The sequence below is a fragment of the Mytilus galloprovincialis genome, chromosome 13 (genome assembly GCF_965363235.1).
Source record: "Mytilus galloprovincialis chromosome 13, xbMytGall1.hap1.1, whole genome shotgun sequence".
Lineage (NCBI taxonomy): Eukaryota > Metazoa > Mollusca > Bivalvia > Mytilida > Mytilidae > Mytilus > Mytilus galloprovincialis.
In genome coordinates, this window is record NC_134850.1 from 55,324,594 (window position 1) to 55,350,504 (window position 25,911).

Here is a 25,911-nt window from a genome sequence, read left to right on the forward strand (position 1 = left end):
CTTATAATTTAATTCTAAATTCCATTTTAAACCGTAGAAAACCATGAAAAAACGTTGATGATGTCACAGTCACATGACGAAATTATGTCTACGGGCTGATAACAAAATAACGTCAGCCAATCAGAAGACGCGTTACATCCAAAATTAAATTATAAAGAGATGTTTACATATGAATTTTGCATGACATGGATCATTTGTCAGTTCTTTAGGCAAAATAATTATTTCTATGAAAATGTTACTTCAGCAATTTAAGGATGGAATTAAAAATAAAGCTGATGATTCATTAATCGTTTAAAAAGATGAAGTCTATTTAAAGTTGAATAAATGATTAAAACCAAAACTTCTGAACACAATTTTATAATGAAGAGACATATTTCTTTCAAATGTTTGATAATTATTCAACTAAAAACATTTCCATAAGCAGCAAGCTGTGTTAAATGAGCAATTTAGACTTAATGTGCATCACATATATTGATTTTATATAAAATTAATACTATCAGATTATTACATGGCATTTTTCATATCGCATGTATTATCAGCCCTAGGTTCAATATCAGCCCAAGAGCCGCATGGCTCGAGGGCTGATATTGACCGAGGGCTGATAATACATGCGATATGAAAAATGACATGTTATGATCTTTTTATCATATGCTTCAACAGTAGAGAAAAATAACAGATTCATTTATTGATCCTTTTACGTGGTTCCCGAAGTTTAAAGAGTAAAAAGGTTCACGGCCGTCGGACCCAAAAATTGATACATTTCTATCATATGCCTAAACAGAGAGAGAGAAAAAAAATTTAATATGGACGAATCGACAAAAAAATAATTTAACAATATACAGAATGATCATTGTTTGGAAAAATCAACTTTTTAAAGAAACTTTCTAAATAATGTTTCAGAAAAACTTAAAAAATTTATTTATTAAATAGTTTTTTTTTTTTTTTTATTATTATTATTATTATTTTATTATTTTAATCTATATACTTTCCAGTATTCAAGTAATTGTTTTGTACACTACTTTCTAATGTTTTTCACTGAAAACGTAGCATTGAGGTGTATTTTCCGGAATTGACCGAGTATTACCGGAATGCCATGTGATAACGTTACGGAAAGGCATGTGATAACAATCAAAGCATGTGATAAACTTTTCATATCAGCCCGCTAAGCACCAATTCGAAAAATATGGAATTTACGTCAATTTAAGGCTATTATCATACGGTAAAATTTATATGTTATTTAGTCTAAGTATATGATAAAGTTATTTATAACCTCCCAAATAAAGAAAAAGTGGAGTTCCTGAAAATCTGTTCTAGATTGATATCTGACATGACACAGAAATAATATTGTCCACACTATGTTTAAATCTGTTTGTCTAATCATATATAGTACCAACACCCCACATTGTATAACATTATTGTAAAAATTATATGATGATGGAGTCACCTATAAATATTGTACATCTGTTAGGCACAAACTATTCTGGAATTGTAGAAGATATCACAGCTGACTTTTGTGTAATTTATTCGTCAATTCTGGTAAACAAAATTACCTGAAAAAAAGTTTTAAACCTCATTAAAAGTTAGCCTTAAAAATCAAAAGATTTATCTTGAGGACCGCAAAAACGTTTTTTTCTTTTTTTTTAAAGTTAAAAATACACACAATTTCATGTTCTAAAGGGAAACAAAATAAAACAAATGTAAACAGATAAAAAAGATAAACAGATATTAACTGAACCATGTTTACAAAACAATTAATGTTATTTAATTAATTTATACACACGTTGGTTTCTTTTAGCAAGAAGATATATAGCATATCATGTATATGTACATATTGCTGGACATGTATGGTTAAATTTCAACCTGATTGCTAAATAGAACATATTTAAAAGTCAGGAGCCTGTAATTCAGTGGTTGTCGTTTGTTTATGTGTCACATATTTGTTTTCGTTCATTTTTTTACATAAATAAGGCCGTTAGTTTTCTTGTTTTAATTGTTTTACATGGTCTTATTGGGGCCTTTTATAGCTGACTATGCGGTATGGGCTTTGCTCATTGTTGAAAGCTGTACAGTGACCTATAGTTGTTAATGTCTGTCATTTTGGTCTTTTGTGGATAGTTGTTTCATTGGCACTCATACCACATCTTCTTTTTTATATCTAAAACTCATATAAATATCTAAAATTTGCTCAATGTTGAAGGCCTGACTGTGTCTTTGATATGAAACATAGCAATAACAGTGCTGTTCCTTTGCTTTTTGTGCTTTGTGATGTTCATGTTTTTTATTTGGTCGGGTTGTTGTCTCTTTGACACATTCCCCATTTCCATTCTCAATTTTATGTACTGATTTTATAGATGGATCACATATCTTTTCTTTTCTATTGTTCACTAAAATCACCTTTAACTTGATCTCAAAGCTATCAACATAAAATCATCTGACTTAAGTCCATACTATTAACTCACCTGAGACTAGATTATGTTAATACTTTTCATCTTTCAAAATCATTATTTTTTAAATCTTGATTTATATGATTTTTATCTTCTTTATTTCCTTTAGCATCATCATTATCATCTTCGTCATAGTATTTTACATCTCTGGCATCTACAACACACGAATAAAATATCTTATATATAAAAGTAATTTATAGCTGATGACCTATATCTTTACTGGTGCAGGTTAGTGACATCTTCACACTAAATCTATTGTGTACTGATTGATATTTTAGTCTTAGATGCATGAGTTGTTATTGGTTTTGCACTATCTGTCAGTAACTGCAAGTACTCTCAGATTTGTACTTATTGTCTTTTTGTTGCTGGGATGTATAAGTACCCTGTCACACCCACTTTGTGTTTTTGTTATATATATTTCTATTTGTATCCATCTGATCATGAGTTAAGCCTTTTTTAATTGATTTTTATACTTTGTTCTTATGTTGTATTACTACGCCACTGTCCAATGTAAGGGGAGAATTGGGTGCCTGCTAACTTGTTTAACCCTGCCTTATTCTATATGCGCCTGCACAAAGTTAGGAGCCTGGAGTCTGTTTCACCAAAAGACTAAGTATACTGGATTGTTCATGACTTAATGGTCAATCTCAATCGTTCGGTTGTTTTTTTGAAACCAACTCCTGAAATTCAGTGGTTGTTGTTTGTTTCTGTGCATCATAATTGATTTCTCTTTTGAATTGTTTTACATTTGTCCTTTCAGAACTTTTTATAGCTTACTATGTTACTATATGCAGTATGGGTTTTGCTCCTTGTTGAATGCCGTACGGTAAACTACAATTGTTAATTTCTGTGCTATTATGGAGAGTTGTCTCTTTGGCAATAATACCATATCTTCTTATTTTTATAAGCAAAAGTCAATAGACTATGCCTCAGGGTGCTGGACCAATAATCTCCATGAAAATAGAACATGCAAATGTTAATACAACTGTGTATCAAATATAATTGAACAACCACTAGCAGTTCCCCTTAAACTGATAATTATAATTGCTCCCAGATCAATATTCTAGAGTCTGTACCAATGACATACCTTCTACTTGATTACCATGCCCATCATCATTTACTTCTTCTGCATTATTGTCTTTTTGGTCTTCCTAACATAAGAAATTAAATGTCAGAATTAAATATGTAGTCAAAAGAGCTTCCAAGTAAAACTAGAGGCTCTAAAGAGCCTGTGTCACTCACCTTGGTCTATGAAGGACACAGATGGATTCATGACACAATTGTGCTTTTAGATCTTACTTAACTGAACATTCTTGCTACTTACAATTTTCTCTATCTATAATAAACTTGGCCCTTTAGATACAGAGGAAAATATTTTGTAAAAATTTACAAAAATTTACAAAAGTAATGAAAATTGTTAAAAAATGACTATAAAGGGCAATAACTCCTTCAGGGGTCAACTGATCATTTTGGTCATTTGACTTATTTTTAGATCTTACTTTGCTGAACATTATTGCTGTTTACAGTTTATCTCTATCTATAACAGTATTCAAGGTAATAAACAAAAACGGCAAAATTTCTTTAAAAACAAGAAGTAATTGTAACAGGATGCTGTTACGAAGTCTCCCAAACAAAGTTCCCAAAACTCACCATTCCTATGGTCCCAGTACATTATGCATAAACAGGTTAATTCATTATAAAAGTGTGTATTTAAAAGTTTTAAAGTGAATTTGACAACAAACTACCATACATCAAAAACTTTAACCTTATAATCTACATCTGTAACTTTTAACCTTATACAATGCTAGACCAAACAAGAATGTGTCTTAAGTACACGGATTCCCCATCCGCACTATCATTTTCTATGTTCAGTGGACTGTGAAATTAGGGTAAATACTGTTATTTAGCATTAAAATTGGAAAGATCATATCATAGGGAACATATGTACTAAGTTTCAAGATGATTGTATTTCAACTTCATCAAAAACTACCTTGATAAAAAACTTTAACCTGACAGACAAACCTGAACAGACTTACGAACAGATGCAGAGATCAGGAAAGATAAAGCTATTGTAGGTGGGGCATAAAAATAATAAATGTTCCTCTAATATGGTAGGCAGGGCATAAAAGTACCAACCTGAGCATCAACATTGGGATTATTATCTAACTTCTTGTTGTCGTCCTTAAATAGAACTTGTTTTGGTATAACTGGTTCCTGCACTTGAAGTCCAACTGGTCCCTGGTTTTGTATTCTATTATCATGGTCATTCTTTATTTGTTCTCTCTGGACAGCTTTTTCTTTTTTATATTTCTCCAAATCTGTATCAAATTGTGCTGCCTGTTTGATCAAATAAGAAACACTTTTATTGGATAATAATTAAAAAGATTATTGAGAATCAAATGCACTTGTATACAATATTTTTTTTCTAAATGAATTCTACTAATTCTTAATCTACATTTAATCAGAAATTAATTTCTGATGAATAAAAAAGTAGTTCAAATATGATGACTGAATTTCAAATAGTGAATTGTCCATTTTAAGACAATAATATACATGATAAGTGTAGTTTAAGTTGTTTATACATCAATTATCTCGATATGATAGATATAAAACTTTTGTCCTGTGGAATACAGGTACCTTTATTCATAATTTTCACAGAAACTACTTTTCCTTTTGTTGTTAAATTATTACATCTGGTCTTTTTCAGATATATGATTATTCGATAATGAAAATGAACCTTCCAATTAGCCATAATTATTTTCATATTTGGATTTGTTTATTTCATCTTTTATTATGGATTGATGTTTATTTTGATAACTTTTCCATTGCATTATTGCTCAACCTAAGTTAGTGTTTATTTCCAACTTGCCTTCCTTTAACAACTGATGAGCCTGTATATGTTTTGAAAATGAAACATTTTGTATGTAAAAAAGAGCAACAAATGTACATCAAAGGAATCACATAACACCAACTTTATGAACTAGCTAAATAAAAATGTCTATGCAAGAATTACCAGGTTGAATATGAAGGTATTTATAAGCATGGCTCATATAAATACAGTGCAATACACCTGAAGACCATTAACATATATATATATATATGAAAAACACATGTTAAATAATTTCATGCGTCTGAAATCCTTTCTGGATTTTAAACGATAAATGTATAAAATAAGGACTTGTAGGGTTGTTCTTTGTAGGTAATTACAATAACTGTTTCTAACATACTTTTGTCAAACTAGCTAGGTATCTTTAGACCTTCAAGCCCAATGTACAAGTAGAATAGTTTCTATTTTAAATTTGTTTTTGAAGTATTGAAACAACTTGAATATCCAAACAAATAATCATTTTGAGATAGTTACTAAATGTTGGATTAAAATAAGTTTATTGCAAAAATTGTTCTATCATTAAATTACTACTTTTAAAATCGTTTTACTAAAACATAAGATTCAAATTGTTGTCTGTAAAATAAACACCCAAAACCAGGGGCTCTTTTCACAAAATCTTGCAATAAAAATTGATCATAAGTTACACTGAATGTTCACGAATATTTTTTTTCATTAGATATTTTTTGTGAAATGAGTCGCTGATACTTACACATAATACAAAAAAGAGAAATAGTGAAATAGAAAAGCAATGTATAGTGTAATGATGTACACTAATTATAAGGAATAAAGCGTTGACAAACAGCATAACCAGGGTTACTAACCAGTTCTAGCCAGGAAAGGATAAAGTAACCATTTTACCTTATGGCTACAAAGATGGAAGATAAAGAACCACAACCATATTGTTAGTGTATCTTGTTACTTGTCAGTTTTATGTAATCAAAAGGTATATATCTAAAAATCATTTTCTAAATTAATATTGACTTTACTGTAGATTTTCAAACATGCTTTCAATAAATGCTGTTTTTTAATAACTCTTCATTATTTGATAGAACAAATTAACTAAACAGTTGCAAGAAACTATGAACTTTGTGAACCAAATTCACCTGTTTCATTATTAATATATACAAGACATTAAAAACCGTTAATTCATGTTCTGAATTTGAAGTAGATAATTATGGAATTATGCAAATCCAAAGAGACAAAAAAAGAATGCTAATTTATTAAACTAATAACTGCATCCTTCAGAGAATCTTTGAATTGTGTAATGTATAACTGCATGCAACAAATATTTCATGCAGATATTATGAAAACAGTTATGTCATAAAGTAAAAGTGCATACTGTTATGTAATAGATTGACATATTCACAAAGTCTGGTAGTGAATAAAAGCATCTCAACATACCATGACATATTATTCAAACTCTGAGCTAGATGGTATTTGCCAAACATATTTCTAAAATGCCACATGAATGTAATCCAAGCATATAAAGTCTGCATGACCATACCCACAAATTCTCAAACTCACAGTGTACATGCTACTCCAAGACCACTTAGTTTGTTATGCATGAATATACATATAAACATTACACATCCAATCTAGGTTCAATTTCTTTGCCAAAAGTCATTTTTGAATAGAGATTCTTCAATGGGTTCTTCTTTTAGCAAAAATCTGTGTGTGATACATTAAGTCTACAACTGAGTCCACAATAGATCAAATTGATTCCTTACATTACATACATAACTTGACTATAGCAGCTTGTCCGTTACTCATTGGGGTCAGACATTTCAGTTTCAATCAGTTAAACAACACCAACTGTAGAAATAGACAGCTAGACAATATGACTTGAAAAATATTTGATCTGACCATCTAATAGTCATAACTTTTCTTCATAATTCTGCCAAGTTTCATGAAAATTTTAATAAACTTTGAGATTTTATTATTGGCAACCAATATCATTGCTCTTGATCAGAAATAAACAAGGCTGTAAAATGTCTGTAAAAAATCAATTAACAATTTGAGTTCTTGAAGCCAAAGGACAATTTGAGTCCAACTGACATCTATACTGGTATACAATGTACAAATTCTAAAAGTTTTTATCACTAATTGAAAAAAAAAACTGTTCAATTATTATTTTTTATTTTTAGTTGAAAACTCGCTTCAATACATACACTATCATTTACACAATTATACACAAAACATAACAAACACGTTATACAATTTAATAACATTCTTAGCACAATAACATCTAATAAACACATTTTAAGTATACATCTCCAATATACTAATATCACTGTTACTATAGTAACATAAATTTATTGTACTAAAGAAATTCATTAAATCAGTAGCCAACTTAAGCACAATGCACTAAATTCATCCAAGTTTGAAGTAATATGCCAGTCAAAATACAAGAAGTGAAAACTTATTTAATATACCAACAAATAGTCCATTTTATAGACAGAACATCTTTATAGTTTAAATTTGTATTTTAAGAACAATCTGCTACGCTACTAGCTGTCCTGTGAATCGGGTGAAATGTTCCAGCAGCTCTTTAATCTTACATTTGTCATAATTTTTAGCTGAAATCTGTTACCAACATGAATGAAGATACTAAATTTAAACTAAAATTGGAAATGATACATTTTTAATTATATATCCATAGAATTTTACAAAATAGTAGAAATATTTATATTGTTCTATGAAATGCCCTTAGGCCCTCATGGCTGATAACAATAAAAAAAATATATCTTTCGTTATTTTTTATGTCAGAATTTGAACATAGTCTTAGAACAAGAGGCAATTGTATTTGAACATTTTACTTTACTATAGCATTTGATTCACTAATCTTGACAAAATTAAGACATGAGATATTTTATAAAATTTCTCCTAAACATATAGGGAATACTTTTAACAGTTTTATTCATTTTAACAGTAACTTTTCTAGGGTTACATTTCAAAATTCTTTATTTCTACTGGTACATACTAATGATACTACTTATATCAAACTAATTAGCACCAGCATACATCTAAATGTATTTTCCCACTTACATCAAAACCACAAACTATAGAAATTTCCTATATTACAAAAACAGAAAATCCATGATGACATTATCATGATACACCAAGAGTCTCCGAAGAGCTAGAATCGTTTAGCTTAAATATTTTGTGTAGAACTTGCATCAATGATTAAGTGGCAAAATGATGACAATAGTATCATGCACCATCTGCCCATTGAACCAGGTAAGCTAAAAGAGTCCAGAAAGTAGATGCATCCTCAAAACTGAGCATAAAAAAATATGAAGGCAATTTTCAAGATTAAAAAATTCCCAAAACAATGAATAAATGACAGACAATTTTTAGACCACAAAACACAATAGAGAAAATGTAAGTTTTTAGCAACAAGAACCCAGCTTAAACTTTTAATGTTCTCAAACTTCTGTAGGATAAGGGTATCCTGCTCTTCTATGGAATCTATGTCACAAATAAAAAAGGAGACCAGGATTGTAGCTACAAAAAGTATAACACATTTGTGGTCATCTGAACTTAATGTAATAACATAACATAAGGTAAGACTTGCAATTAAATTCTCAATTCATCTTCAGTTTTCCATCAGTGTTAAGAAGACAAAATACACCAAACAAAAAACATCAAAATACATTCCCTGAATGCAAATTTAAGAAAGAGACACAAGAAATTATATATAGAAAGGTTATAAAAAATGCTAAAGAGATCTTAATGTATCAAGCTAAATATACAATGCACAACATTGAAAACATGAACTATGATGCCATTGTTAATAGTGTCATAATGACCTTCACCAATGAAGCAGATATTTAATTCTTACTGACATTTTTACATTATATAAAAGTGTACAATAACAAAAATAGCACTATCAAAAGGGACTGCTTACATTTTTTTAAAAACCTGATAAATACTATCACAAATTACGGTCTACTTGAAGAGGAAGTCAATATTTCATTTCATTTTTTAAATTATGTTCATATGGATCAGTTTAAAAAAGATGATAAAGGTTTGTTGTATTGTGTGAACTTTTAAATGATCAATAAAATATTATCACTTTATAATGAAGCACTATAAGATTACAGTGTTAATCATTATCTATATCCTAAACAAAAGCTTCCCATGATCCATTAATCAAATGCCATTCAGTGCACACTTGAAATTAAGTGACAAAAACTCTTCTCTTCTCTTAGGGATGAAGAGATAACATGGAACTCTTACTTTAATCATACTGGATTTCATTATGATGCATTTCCCTCCAAATAACCTCAGGTCAATCGAGGAAATTTATTCATTACATGTAAATTGAAATTGGAAACTAGTCTAATATAGGAAGGGATGAAAAACTTACATGTAATTCTTACTATACTGCAAACCCAATTGGATTTCATAAGAAATGTGTAAAATAATGGACGATTTTATAAATGAAGAATTGTCTCAAATAGTATGGTGATGGCAAAAAATTAAAACAGTTACCTATATAATAAAAATAAAAAGAATGTAGGTTTGACCTTTTTAACAAATATAACTTTAAAAAACTGTTTCTCCAGAACATGGGAGCACCTCCAAGTTATGAAACCAGGAAGCTCAGGACCTATGCCCATGATTTTTTTCTTCTTCAAATTTCTTATATCTGAAAGACACATATCTACTTCAAGTAGCTATGATTATAGAATTGTTACATCTGAGGCATTGCAGGCTGTTTTTTAACTTCCTTTGAATCGTCAAAAAGTTTTGGAACATCTACCACATTTTTCTTAGGATGAATCATTTTATTTGGTGGAGGTATATTTATCTGTTGTAGATTACCACCAGCCACTGGTTGTTTTTCATGAACACCACCACCAACATTAGGTGGAGGAATATTTTGTTGTTGTACATCACCACCAACAATTGGTTGTTTTTCAGTCTTAACACCTCCCCCAATATTTGGTGGAGCAATATTTTGTTGTTGATTAAGTTCGTTTGGGTGTAATTCTCCTTTATTGTTATTGTTTGATGCCAATTTGTCATAATTTTTGCCATATATTTTATCCTGCTTTAGAATATCAAGAAGGCCCCCTGGTGGACGCATTTGATTATGATTCACTGAATCCTTGTCACTAATTCGGTCATTCACTTTCGGTACTTCAGGTTTTTCCTCAGATTTTTCTCCATCTCTTTTAAAAATTGGTGGATTGATATTTGGTCTGTGGGAAACTGGCTTTGGTGTTTCTTTACTAGTTTTTCCAGGTTGAAGTTGGAGTTTGTGATCCAGCTGCAGATTTGTGATACAAAATATGTACATTTGGATAATACACACATATACATGACACATATACATGCTATAGAATACACAACAACAAAACATGCTACTGTAAATGAGGTGTTAATTTTGTAATTCTCTGACATTTGTATCTTGTGGCTTACTTTAAGCTAAACATAATTTCGTAAGGTTTTTGCGGAGGCACATTTGGTAAGCTTGTAAATGAAGTAAAATTCCGTGTTTACATGCAGTACATACACAATACAACATGTGACAGCTTTTCCACTTAAATTCACTGAACACTTGATAAGCAAAATAGTTCAAATAATTATTTTTTCCAACTTAAATACATTTTATTTTAAGTGTAAGTAACATCATAATTTGAAAGTCATATATGCTTCCATCATGGATAGATTTAAGAGAATAGCTGTGTATAACATTAAAAGCCATGCTAAAATCAAATCTTTTGCTAAATATTCCGTAATCTGCTTTCAAATACATGTATGCATCTGAAGTGTTAGAAATGTCTATTCTATAAAGGTAGTGTATAATTGAATATTTGTACTGTTAGTATAAAGCAAAGACTGTTATGTTATAAATTGAGACAGGATTTCTTGTACATTTTACAGAAATTGTTTTTGGTAGAAATAATATTTTAACAATTTTTTCAAATGATTCATTTTTGTGAAGACTTTCAAATGTTTTTTTTTTTAAGCCAAACAAAATCCATTTTATCTGTCTCTGGGAAGAAATATGTTAATCTACATAACAGAAACACAAGATAACTAACCTAGTCACAAATCCAAATACTTTAAGTTCAGAAATTATTATGAAGTTTTCATTTATGCAAATAATGTGACTGAGTAAGAATTAAAATTTAAAGAACTCAAATTCTGATATCTAATATATATATATTTGTATGCAGATTTTCCATTTCAAATAACAATAATTAATCGTGCATTTAGTCAATTCTTTTAAAAATTGCAATAATAAATGAACACAATAATTTCTGAATTATCCGTATTCTAAATACTGTGGATTCATTATTATTCGTTGGATACCAATTTTCGTGGATTTCGTGGGCACAGTCAAACCACGAAATTTTCAACGAATGATAATTTTTCTATAGGTTTGTATGCAGATTTCTGTAAAACCACGAAATTAAATATCCACGAATATGAAAGTTTTTCTTAATCCACGAAAAATTGGTACCCACGAAAATAAATGAATCCACAGTAGAAAACCGAAAAACAACCATTGTTAATTCCTTACCTTATCATCATCATTTTCATGTTTATTTGGTGGTGCCACCTGGTGTTGTTGTTGGTGTTCTTCTATCAGTTTATTCTTTGCTTCTTTTTCAACTACAAAATATTGTTGTCATTATTTTGTAGTACTTGTGTTTTTGTGGGTTTATCATTATTATCTGAAATTTCTCTTTTCTCTTGATTTCAAGGATTTATTTTACTTTAACTGTGACATTTCGTTTGTTAATTTTGTTTGATTTTCCCTTTCAATGTCAAAGGACATTATTTCATCAATCATTCTTATGCAAAATTTGTTATAATGTTTATTTTGATATAACACATGTATAAGCAAAATTTATTTTTCTGAAAGGTCTATCCAATATAAAATATCAAGAAATCTATCATGTCTATAGAATGGAAGAGCTGGATACTTTGGACAATTTTCTGTTATTGCTTTATAAATTAAAAAAATCTTGGAAGGACTGGTAAAAACAATTCATTAGAATGAGTAAAAAGATGTTTCATTATATCCCAAAGTTTACCAAATTGATCCCTCATCAAAGCAAATTATTTTTTTTTCACATGTAATTAAAGTGAGTAACAACACCTCCCAGACATAATAATTTAAGAACAATACAGGTAGAATTTGTGTCAAAATAATTAAGAAGCCTATAAATTTCAGGAAATGAAAGTAACACAGTATGGGATAGTTAAGATATAACGCTTGTTCCCATATACCATGCAAGAAGCTTAAACTTAAGTTGCCAAGATGAATGGGACAAAATGTGTTATAGACAGATAACCATAGTATATTCTTTTTTTTACACAAGGGGTGTTAATTTCAGGCAAAATCAGACCTTGTTAAAGGCTTAAAAGAGACAAAAAGTCTTGACAAGAAGATCAGACCTTTTAAAAATTAAGAACAAAATGTAGAATCTTACTTTCTTTATCTTTCTGTTGTTGTAATTTATTCTGTTCCATTTCTTCTACGTTCTGTAATTACAAAAAAAGATCATGTGAAAATATTTTCTTGTTTGAACTAAGATATACTGTCAAACCATAAATCTATATGTTTGTCTATAACGCTTGATGTTGTTGTAAGATCTTTTGTTGTTTCTGTACTAGTCATTCACAACTTATCTCTGCTCCTGGCAATTTTATTGGTTAACATTATGATCCCGTGACTTATCCAAAACAGAAGGCTGTACTTCATGCACTAGACGCTGAGAAAGAATTTGAGAGTTTTTTTATAAATGTTTAAGCAATTCAAGTGTACATAAAGAATGGACATTGGAAGTGTTAATAAATTCTTTTGGAAAACTTAATACTGCTCAAACTAAATCTAAACAAGTCAAGTTTTCATGGTTAATCTACTGGAGTTTCCATCTTTGACCATGAATACAATTTTTATCAACAATGAAATTCTGAAGATTAAATACCATAAAAACAATAATATATAACATAAGAAAACCTCTGTTTAGATTCTTAACTACGAAATTCATGAACATGCTCTCTGTATAATAAATAATCATGGAAGATACTAATTTAATATAATGCTGAATAAAATAGAATTATATCAGATGAACATATTTAAAAAAATAATTGATTTTTAAACTATTCTTGTATGGATTAAAACAATCAAGATCTCCTTGCAGAATTTAAATAATAAAATTCCCACTGTATTCCTTGATTTTTGTTACTTTTTTACTTGGACCAATTAAAAAAAAACTATCATAAAACCTCATGTTTTTCCATCAGTTTTTGTGCTTGTTCTCCTAAATTTTTCATAAAGTCTCCAACCTGTCCTCCTCCAAAGTTATTGGCTGCTTCTTTAATATTTCCTGCAAGTTGATTGGCTGCATTTGGAAGATTTCCAATGGCTTGATTGGCTAAATTTTTAAGGTTGCTGACAGGATTTGCATCAACAACAGGATGTTGCTGATTCTGTTGTTGCTGTTGGTTTTGTTGTAAATTCTGTTGTTGTAGGTTTTGTTGCTGTAAATTCTGTTGTTGTAAGTTTTGCTGCTGTTGTAACTTCTGTTGTTCAAAACTTTGCTTTAAAAATCCCATTTGTGTCTAAAATAGAGAATTTAGTGTTCTTCCATTACCTATGCAAGATAACAAAGTACTTCACAAATTTTAAGCTCTTACTTTACATGCACATGGGAGGCTGGTCATGGCTCTTTAGTCTTATTTTGTCCTGCTCTTTTTTTTTTAATCATTTGTTAATAAAGATCATTAAAATATGTGCAAAAAATAATTTATCATAAATAGTGATTTTTCAGATTTTTTTTATAACTTAATATTGCATGTATTGGTTATAATTAGATTTAAATTTTAATAGTTATTTCTTCAACAAATCTCAATTAATATATGAAAACTTTTTCTAACCCACTCACTACAGAACAACCACTATTAAATTAACATGATGTTTTCTCCTACTATAATGCATGCGAGTACTGATGTATATTATATAGTTGGCATTAAATATGGATATCAAATATTTATAGTTCCATGCCAGAGAATAAATAAAGAGATGAAAATCAATCATCGAGGTTCATTATATATTTCCACATTTTTAATAACTAGAGAAAATGGTTTGGTCATTCAGGAATGTGTTCAAAAAGAAATAATTATACATGTACCTTATTACCATGTGTGCTAAACTCCTAAAAATATATATTTTGCAAGCATACTAGTTAATGGAATATATAGGGAATGTATGCCTTTGTTTGCATACTATGTTATAATGGGACAGAACTCAAGAATGGTATAAGTGACACTACCCAAATTTGCACTTGATGTGAGTGGCAATAATAAGTATTGTACATATATAAGTTTCATAACATTTGGTTCTGGCAAACTTCTTTTTAGAGAATTCAGCAATTTTTTCATTTAAAAGGCCCTAACTCGACATTGGTAAAAGTGATGCCACCACTAGATATGTATTTTGTATTAATAAACATTGAGGATAAGTTCCTAACATTTGGTTGAAGCACTAAGAAAGAAAACAAAAATGTCAGCACATCCTTCAAAAATTTATATGCTTATTGGTATATATGTTTCTACTACACAACGTAATGTGCTTTCATATATATGAATGTTGTTGTGAAGGAAGAGGGTTCAACTCCAAAAGTTCCCTACAAATTCTTTTAATAAAATAATCAAAGCTTAAGTTCTTATGCATGACTTTAGCTTTCCTTGTCATCTTTTATCAGAGTCTTACCTCTAATGCTTTATTCTGTTCTTGTAAAGTATTAACTGACATCTGGTAACTGTTAATCTTGTTCTGTAAACAGAAAAAAATAAAAATTGCATGCTTGTTTTGGGTTTTTTTTTTTTTATATAAAACAGCATCCTTTTAATCATTTTCTATTCACATAGATATTTAACTTTACTGATTGGAATATATTTACTGTATATAGTATTTAAATATAATTTATGATGTCTATATCAAAATATAAATACTTTGTGTAAACTATGAATATTAACCACAAATACTCTTTAATCTGTATTTTGTATATTTTGTGTTTTTGTTATTTGCTTCTTAGTTTTGCAAGTCAGGAGTCTTGAATTCAGTGGTCATTGTTTGTTGCAATATACAATGATATATCATTTTTGTTTATTGTTTTTTTACATAAATCAGGATGTTAGTTTTCTCATTTGAATTGTTTTACATTGGGTCATTTATTGGCCTTTTAATGCTTACGATGCAGTATGAGTTTTATTTAAGAATGGAATGCTTCTTTTTGTAACTTCATTGGGGTGTAAAAGCTTTGACCGAAGTACATTTTGTATGAAGCGCTTATATACTAAAAATGTGTGCACGGTCAACACTTTTACAACCCTATGAAGTTACAAAAAGAAGCATTCAATACTTATAATTACATTTTTTTAGCAATGATCATGAAAACACGAATTTTATTATTGTTTTATTTAATTCACCTGTGCACTTTATTGTGGGACCACGTGTTATCATGAATGAAAAGTTTTATTGAGCAATGCAATTGCTTACAGAATAACACGTGATGCGCAGTTAGCCAATCAGAATAAAGTATCATAATAAAACATACATCTAATGTAATTATTCATCATTGAAGGTGATATGGTGACATAGAGTTGCTTACTCCTATTCATTTTGTATCTGGTTGAGAGTTGTCTCATTGGCAGTAATACTACACTTTCTTATAGTTATATGAGAATTCAGGGATGCAGTTCAAATTGATGATGAAATTATTCCCTAAAGGCAATATGCTTCATAAGACAACATAAAAGCAGGATGCAGTTTTGTGGAAAAGACCAGATGAAATTTTTCATCTACATTAAAGGACATTCTGTTACACACCATAAAAATTCTATTTTGTCTAATGGATTGAAATCATAAAATACACAAACGCTGTTGTTCAAAGCACTAGTAAAAAGACTGTTTAGACTAAAAATAATTTTACACATGTCTGGCCTTGGGCAATGGTGACAGAATCTTGAAAAAGCCAATTTACTTTTGACAAATATGTCAATTATTTTTCAGCACTATTCCTTTGCTTTTTGTGTTTTTGCTGTGCGTTTACTGATTTTGTATCATGGATGGATGAACCATATCTAAAGCTTTCTTATCTTTAAGTACATTATGCTGCATCTCAGAATCAATTACTTGATATTAAATACATTCACCTAAAGTTTTTAATGCTAAAAAAAAGATCAACAATATTTACATTCCTTCACCATGAATGCTTCACCATGAACGACCAGGGAATGTTGACATGCATATTATAGTAATTTATAGAATTCTTCATGGATTTTAATAATCTGATCATTTTCTAAATTAAAAAAAAATATAATGGAATAGCCACTCATTTTTATCATCATGTTTGTATGCATTAAATAAACATCCATAAAAAACCTTGATTTATTGTTATATTTCTTTCTCTAGTACCCATTCTAGTATCCATATTGAACCTCCTAGTCAATTGAGTAATGTAGAATTAATTGAGTAATGTAGAATTACTCCAATATAAGAAAAGGAAAATATAACCAGATGCTCCGCAGGGCACAGCTTTATAGGACCGCAGAGGTTGAACCCTGAACGGTTGGGGCAAGTATGGACACAACATTCAAGCTGGATACAGCTCTAAATTTGGATTGTGATTTAATAGTTGACACAGCATAGGTTTCTGACACAGAATGAATGTGGTCTAATGAACTTAAAATTTTTTTTTGCCTTTGAGCAATTCACTATACTGTTGAATATTAATCCTCTCAAAAAAATGTTTGAAGAAATTTTCTTTTTATTTATGAAATCTGAAATGAGAAAAATCTAACCCCCCATTTTTTTTTCACACCCCCCTTTCCCTTTTTCCAAAACTGATCTCAATTCAAATTTCTAATGGAGTTTGCAACAATAACTACTCATTTAAATACATCATAAAATATTAAAATGTAACAAAAGGTGCTTGTTATCACTGAATGGTAAAGATTGTTTTAATTTATCAGTTGGTAGTAAAAATGAATATACATTGTATATTGTATAAAACAATGATTTAAGTTGACTCAACTACTATTCTGGACAAAGAAAGATAACTCCAATCAATTGAAAATTTCTGGCTATTGCACAATATTGTGCAATTAGATATTTCTGACTATTGCGCAATACTGTGCAATTGAAAATATTTGCTATTGCACAATACTGTGCAATTGAAGATTTCTTGCTATTGCGCAATACTGAGCAATTGAAAATTTCTTGCTATTACACAATACTGTGCAATTGAAGATTTTTTGCTATTGCTGAATACTGTGCAATTGAAAATTTCTTGCTATTGCACAATACTTAATATAATAATTTTGGATCCTGATTTGAACCAACTTGAAAACTGGGCCCATAAACAAAATTCTAAGTACATGTTTAGATAAAGCATATCAAAAAAGCCCAAGCATTCAATTTTTGTTAAAATCAAATTTAGTTTAATTTTGGACCCTTTGGACTTTAATGTAGACCAATTTGAAAACGGGACCAAAAATTAAGAATCTACATACACAGTTAGATTTGGCATATCAAAGAATCCCAATTATTCAATTTTTGATAAAATCAAACAAAGTTAAATTTTGGACCCCGATTTGGACCAACTTGAAAACTGGGCCAATAATCAAAAATCTAAGTACATTTTTAGATTCAACATATTAAAGAACCCCAAGGATTCAATTTTTGGTAAAATTAAACTAAGTTTAATTTTGGACCCTTGGACCTTAATGTAGACCAATTTGAAAACGAAACCAAAAATTAAGAATCTACATACACAGTTAGATTTAGCATATCAAAGAACCCCAATTATTCAATTTTTGATGAAATCAAACAAAGTTCAATTTTGGACCCTTTGGGCCCCTTATTCCTAAACTGTTGGGACCAAAACTCCCAAAATCAAACCCAACCTTCCTTTTATGGTCATAAACCTTGTGTTTAAATTTCATAGATTTCTATTTACTTATACTTAAGTTATGGTGCTTATTTGGGCCCCTTTTTGGCCCCTAATTCTTAAACTGTTGGGACCTCAACTCCCAAAATCAATCCCAACCTTCCTTTTGTGGTCATAAACCTTGTGCTTAAATTTCACTAATTTCTATTTACTTATACTAAAGTTATTGTGCGAAAACCAAGAATAATGCTTTTTTGGGCCCTTTCTTGGCCCCTATTTCCTAAACTGTTGGAACCAAAACTCCCAAAATCAATTCCAACCTTCCTTTTGTGGTCATAAACCTTGTGTCAAAATTTCATAGATTTCTATTCACTTAAACTAAAGTTATAGTGCGAAAACCAAGAAAATGCTTATTTGGGCCCTTTTTGGCCCCTAATTCCTAAAATGTTGGGACCAAAACTCCCAAAATCAATCCCAACCTTCCTTTTGTGGTCATAAACCTTGTGTCAAAATTTCATCGATTTCTATTCACTTTTACTAAAGTTAGAGTGCTAAAACTAAAAGTATTCGGACGACAACGACGCAAGACGACGACGACAACGCAGACGACGACGCCAACGTGATAGCAATATACGAGGAAAAATTGAAATTTTTGCGGTCGTATAAAAAGAGAAACCATATTCTTCTTCATTGCGACCTTGTAAATTTAATAGTGGCTATAGGCTATATATAAAACTAGCATCTAAAAGCACACACCCAGCATGAAAAATTGTTTTAAATACCATTACAATAGCATTAATCAATTTTGATACAAGACTTCTAAATTTTATCTGTTGAGCAGAACTTGAAAAACGAATCATAGGTTGGTCTTCAAATTTGAAATCTGTTGAAAACATGCACCCCGACCTAGCAATCACCAATATAAAAGTATATAACCTTCAAGCTTCCCACTTGTGTTTCCAGATGTAAACGTTCCTTCCTTTCTAAATCTTTCTTTTTCTAACAAGCAACAAAAGTTCTAAAACATCTACATCTACTCTGATCTATTCTACATTTACTAATGACACCATTTATATTATTCCATTTCTACATAACTTTGGTCCAAGAAAGAAAGGCATTAAAGCAGCTAACAGCAATAGAAGTGTTTCAAATGAGAACACACTACTTTTTTTAATTGTAAATAGTGAAAAAGAAGCTATAAAGAAGATATAAATTGGTTTCAATGAATTTTGTTTGTGAGCGTGTTTTGCCTTTGAAAATGGAATAAACATTTTGTATTTGCTTTCTCTGCTTTTTACAAAATATTTCAAATCATCAAATTCAATAAAGTATGGGAATAGATTGTAATATTAAAATAGTATTGATATTTTATATGTATAAAAAAATATTTTAGAATTGAGTGTCTGATACAAAAAAAATAATAAATTTGTTAACCATTTCAATTCAAAATCATGTAAGCTGAAAGTATGAAAACTATGATCCTCTTTTTTTTTCTCCATTTATCAAATGTATTATTCATATATTAAATGAACCACAAAGCAGAAAATGTTAGTCAAGCTTTGAAATATTAAAGGTTATTCAAATAACACAGAAAAGGAAATTGTAAAGAAAGTAACACCTCATAAGACACAAGCCATGAATGATTTATTAATGTTTGTGACAAAACATTTTGTGTGCTTTGCCTCAAACAGAATTTGGTATTTTTACCTGATCTTAGGTAGTCTCAAATGAATTTATTAACTTAATACTTGTCTTATCTTGAGATAATAAACTGCATAACATAAATGGTATAGTGAATTTTCACAAAACATAAATGTAGCAATATAAATTCTATATAACTAACCTGACTTGCATCTAGATCTGCTTGTAATTTTGTAAGCTGGTCATTAAGACTATCTTTGTCTCTCTTTGTATTAGCTACTTCATCTGAAGAGAGAAACAACAGTTATTCCTTTCATATCAACCGGAACTTCCAATACAATTATTCAATGTACACCACTAATTCAATTCATATAATGATAATATTTGCATACATGTTTTAAGTTCTAACAAAATGATAGAAAGCACTTTTCATTTAGTTTAAAATTCATCTTAGAATGACATTCATGACCCAAAAAAAAAGACTTAAAATTGTTCATGTCAGAGCTCTCAATAGCTGACCCTACAGTATTGTTTTTTTCTCATTGTTGAAACCGTTCAGTACTGTTGCCTACGATTGTTTAAATCCACTTCATTTCAATTTTGGTGGATAGTTGTCTCATCAGCAACATAATTACCACATCTCCTTATTTTTATATCAAAATAAACAACCCAGAAAGTGTATATGTAACAGAAAAGTGGGTTGATTTAGAAATGCACAATATCAGATTAGCTTCTTATAAGTTGTATTCTATTAATCTTACTATTAATATATGGTAGGTTTGAGTTGCACAGGAGTTTAATGTCAAATTGTGCATATGGTGCAGAAAAATTGGGATCGTTTAAGTTTCAAAATAAATCACTAATGATGTCATGCAGAGTCTAATAAACTATAATAAAAATAAATAATATCAACCTTTAAGACTAGATATTTCTAAATCTTTTTCTTGTTTTAGCTGCATATACTCTTGGTTTTGTTGTGCATCGTGTAATTTATGGTCATCTTTGTCTTTCTTTAAATCATCACGTAGCCGTGTAAACTCAGATTGTAGATCTTCATGCTGACTCTAAAATGTAATGATACATTTTTAAATTACTTTTGTTTTACAATATGTTATGTATAAATTATAAAAAAAAGAAGACTATTACATACCAATTTCAGTTTTGGCATAACTCAATTTGATGATGACAAACGTCTTATATGTGCAATTTAAAGAAATTAAAAAGCAACTAAAACTTACAAGCTTCTTTATATCTTTGATTGTTTTATTAAAAAGATAAAAACTGTGTTAGCATGTTTACTATTTTAATTAAAAATTATTTTCATTTATTAGTACCATATAACATTTGAGTTTATGAAGCTTTAAAATAATGAAGCAACATATTGCTTAAAGAAAACAATATTAAGAGAAAACAGCTTGGGCATAATCAATTTCTTCAACATTTTTCTTCTCATAAACGACATATGTTTAATCTAAACAGACTGATAGAATGTGATAATTCTAATATATAGTTATATCAACAAGTTACAACTAAGTAGATAACTTTATCATTTCATAAAATTAAAACAATATACATGTATATACATCATTGTACATTGTATGACAATAACTGAAAAATACTGTAAACCTCATCTCCTAATTAATTATCGTACTGTAAGATAAGAGTTTTCAAGATGTTAAAAAAAAAAGAAAGCTTTGTACAGTCAATCATAGCAAAGTTTGAGATAGGTACTTGGTGTATTTTGTCTTAATGTTATTTTTTTGTGTGTTTCAAGCTGATGTGATCAGATGGGTCAATTCCTGTCCAACAGATGATTTTAGCATGCTAAGTTTGTTCTTGTGCTACACCACTGACAAAGGTTGGAAGGTTGTTTAAAATATCTGTTGATCCCTGATGGATATTTGTCTTAAATGTCTTATTGGCAATCACACCTCATCTCCTTATTTGAATATTGCTTTAATAAGGAAAATAAATATTGTAGATTAGTCACAATCAAAATATTGTTTAAATTTCAAAGGATTTGAAATAAATGAGAGGCTTGTAAGAACACAGTTGTCTGTAATAATGCTATTAATCATAAAACCCTAAAACCTTAATCCTAGCTTTAACAAAAGCCAGACCTTTTATATCTCAAATGCTTGTTAGAAGGCAAGCATCCCAAGTTTTATTTTGTACATGTATCGATATCTGTCTGCTACAATTTAGTATAAATTACCTGTATCATTTTATACTGTTGATTAGAAGAACTGAGTCTGTTCTGATATTCTTTCTGAAATTTAGAAAAAAACAACTGACATCATATATTTTATCATTAAATCATGCGTAAAATGCAATTTCATAGCCAGAATGACTTGCCTCAAATTATGATTGACATAAATTTGTATGAATAAACTGTATAAGATACACCTGTTCTGCTTACTTTTCAAATATACACTTAATATGAGATTAATGTAATTTTGCCTGTTTTTTGGAAGTAATTAAATTCATATTAAACCTTATCTGCTTTCATATATTGCTGTGTATGTATTAAGCTGTCAACAAAAAAAGCTTATCTACATTTTTTGTAAACCTGAAAAATTAATCAATTTATTCAAATGAGAATCCATTTTAAAGAATCCTCATTTTTTACACTATGCATTGTGTAGGAACTTTGACAATTAATCTTAATGAGGATCTTTCAATTGAAGATTCAAAAGGTCCTAGACCTTGCATTATATTATACATGTACATGTAGAGCAAAAATTGAACTTTAAATTTCGTTAAATACAAACCCTTTCATTGTCACATCTTGACTGTAAATTTTCTTTTTCTGACCTAAGATCTGAAAAAAAAATTATAAATAACATTATTTAAATATGACGCATCCTTCCAGCTCTCATCAAGTACATTTCTTTTGTATTTAACAAAATATATTCTTGACAAAAAATTTAAAATGTCAATCCTAAAGATGCTTACACATGTTCATGTAACATATTCCTGTCTTAAGAAGTAAAATCACAAAAATACTGAACTTAGAGGAAAATCGATTTGGAAAGTCCATAATCACATGTCAATTTCAAATAACAAAATGCATCAAAAACGAATGGACAAGAACTGTCATATTCCTGACTTGGTACAGGCATTTTCAAATGTAGAAAATGGTGGATTAAACCTGGTTTTATAGCGCTAACCCTCCCACTTTGATGACAGTCTCATCAAATTCCGTTATATTTACATTGATGCGTTAACTAAACAGACACATTAAATAAATAGTCAAAATATGGGTACATCAGTCATCATCTTATAACAATTTCAAAAGGGACAATTCAACAGAACACAAAAACATCTATCGACAAACACACTCATTGATTTGTGTGTATGACGTCAGAAAATTCTAAAGAACTCTGTATAAGTGGCCGTACAGTACTAGATAAGTTAACATATTCCTGTCTTAAGAACTCTTCAGGGGTGTATAAGTGGCTGGACAGTACTAGATAAGTTAACATATTCCTGTCTTAAGAACTCTTCAGGGGTTTATCTGGGTATTTTGGAAAAAAGGACATGTAAGTCACAAAAGCTACATGTATGATGAAGTAGAACGACACTCATTTATAGCTGTTTAGCCTAAATTCTGAACATGTTCATGCATTAATAGTCTGCGGTTGCTCTGACCTCCAATGGCTGTTTTACCAGACAAAGTTGGGATTTGGAGGTTGTCCAATGTCAAAAAGTGGATATTTACCTGTCCAAAATGGATGTGAATGTGCAGCTTTGTGTGCTTCTGGAGGCAACTGAAGGCATAGAATCCATAAAAATCCATTTCCTAATTTTTCATTTATGTCATCATTTATGCTACATTTTTGTAGTTTCAATACATTATAAAATACCTCATTCAACCCTTCATTTTTTATATTTGAACAGTTTTCACAGTGACCCATTTGTTCTAATATTTTAACTTTTATTTTGAAAATATTGCCACAGGACCAACAAGAAGTAGAAATTTTAAAGGAGCAATGCATTATCATGATTATGGGAGCTGATTTATGCAATTCACTCTGTGTCAACATGACTACATAATCTTACACCTTGTTCATTTACGCCCCAAGTAAGCTGAATGGCCAATGTGTTCTGAATTGCTATTAGCATAAAATTTGCACAATTTTTATGCAAGTCTTGAGGCCACAAATTTTTAGTCTCTTGTAAGTTGATGTCAATTGAAAATGTTTACAAGTTAAAATGGCTTAATTGCAGATTGGTCACTGTTAAGACTGTCCAAATATGAGAAAATTATAATGGCAGATGGATGAAACTTACATAAATTTGTACATACAGAGATTACAGTCATGACAGTCAGGGGACTTATTGAAATAAGCGATTTTTAAATCACTTATTTGAGTAGCAAATTTGAAGTTTTGTCACAAATTGTGATTGTGTAGGTTTTACCAAAATTTTAAACACATAGGTTTAAATAATATCTTTTCATTAATAAAATTGAAAAAAAAATGAACTTTTTACTTCTGTTAAAGTTGCAATGTGCTATCATTTAGCTGCTAATTCTATTTTAGTTGAAAAAATGCTATAACATGTATAATAATGGCTTTACATAATGTACTGATACTTTCTTAACAGATTTTTCCTAGCAGTCGGAGTATATTTTTCCTGTTAAGTTCAAGGTTTCATCTTTCAGATTATGTAATAAAATTCTACTGTTAGTGATAAAATTTCACTGTTCGGGGTGCAGAAATTAGTGGGGTTATTAAAATAATGACGTTAAAGGTAATTTTAAGTGCATGACAATAAAATGTAACCTTCTTTTAGACGATAAAAAAATTCGCTTAATTTGACGAATCACGCTATTTTTTTCCAATAATAACAGTAAAGATAATTATTTGAGACAACTGACCAATCAGTACAATGATATTTTGACAAATCATGGTAAAATATTAGCCAACTTGACACTAATGGCAGCCGAAAACGACCATTTGACGCCTGATGGTAGAGGGCATTACCACCCTCATCCATACACCTTATTGCTATTCCTGGTTGAACCTTACCCGACAACCTGTCACGCTTGAACTAGTAACGTTATACAATAATCATTTTTCAATTGTGGCATAAGATATTATTGTATTTTAACATCAAAATTTTGCGGGAACCTGTGTGATGTCCAGTAATGGCGGACAAATAGTGATAAAGGTTTATAGACATATTTACACTTGTATGGAATGTACATGTATGTGTCCACTATTACGTAAAATTCTATTCTATTCTACCATTTTGTGACAGCCTTCAACAAATTGAAGATTAAATCACCCAATTAAAGTTTGCGTAAACTTTGACATCACAATTTAAAAAAATTGACGACATAACTAAAAAGCTATTGTTGCTCAATGTCGGAAGATTATTCGAAGGCAATCTAAGGTCATTCTGAAAAAAAATCAGCTAAATACCAAAAATGTAAATACTTTTATACATAGTATATGGATTTAAGGCCGTCAGTTGTCTACAGAAGCAATGAACATGCTGAAGAAGTGCATCTGTTAATGGATGGGCAAATATCCACTTTTTGATATGGGACAAGCTATGACGTTTCATGGCCCTAGTGTGTCATGCAAAACAGCCATTTGTCACCAGAGCAATTGTGGACTTAAAAGCAATGATTGCAGTGTTTACATGATTATTTACATCATGTTGAGGTCACAGGTGTAACGAATAAAATGTTGTTTAATTTTACCAGCTAGTTGGGAGGATAGAGCCTCTTGTTCTCTTCGATATCTGTTTGCCACTCGCTCTGTATCCTTCAACTTCCCACTTGTTTGGTTGAAAACATAAAAGAAGTACACAGCTCCTACAAAGAAAATTGCTGCTGCAACAATTTTTGCTACTGAACCATTTCTTCGGGTCATTTTCTCGAAAGTGTTTTGGCCCTCAATTGTTATTGAATTAGTGCAATAAAGTGTTAAATAATACAGGTAAATGTGTCCCTATGAAGATAACATGGCGACGTGTCAATATTGTTTTCCGTCGATGTAAATTATTTGGC

General features: G+C 29.9%; 1 protein-coding gene across 5 annotated transcripts; it reads right to left on the reverse strand.

Annotated features, from left to right (window-relative positions):
• Positions 1–1,259: 1,259 nt before the first annotated feature.
• On the reverse strand, positions 1,260–25,911 carry LOC143055931 (uncharacterized). 5 transcript variants are annotated; one of them, XM_076228984.1, is made up of 14 exons: positions 25,603–25,911; positions 22,661–22,710; positions 22,105–22,158; positions 20,803–20,953; positions 20,092–20,174; positions 19,185–19,247; positions 15,068–15,130; positions 13,582–13,917; positions 12,783–12,834; positions 11,867–11,958; positions 4,581–4,781; positions 3,532–3,595; positions 2,460–2,598; positions 1,260–1,550 (listed from the first exon to the last, which is right to left on the reverse strand). In XM_076228984.1, exons 1-13 carry the CDS (start codon positions 25,772–25,774, stop codon positions 2,486–2,488), a joined length of 1,494 nt encoding a protein of 497 aa, XP_076085099.1. In that variant the 5' UTR covers positions 25,775–25,911; the 3' UTR covers positions 1,260–1,550; positions 2,460–2,485. The 5 variants fall into 5 exon arrangements, with proteins under 5 accessions (XP_076085099.1, XP_076085096.1, XP_076085095.1 ...); XM_076228981.1 differs by lacking the exons at positions 1,260–1,550; positions 2,460–2,598; positions 3,532–3,595; positions 4,581–4,781 and adding an exon at positions 7,451–10,606 and having other exon boundaries at positions 13,642–13,917; XM_076228980.1 differs by lacking the exons at positions 1,260–1,550; positions 2,460–2,598; positions 3,532–3,595; positions 4,581–4,781 and adding an exon at positions 7,451–10,606 and having other exon boundaries at positions 25,603–25,910.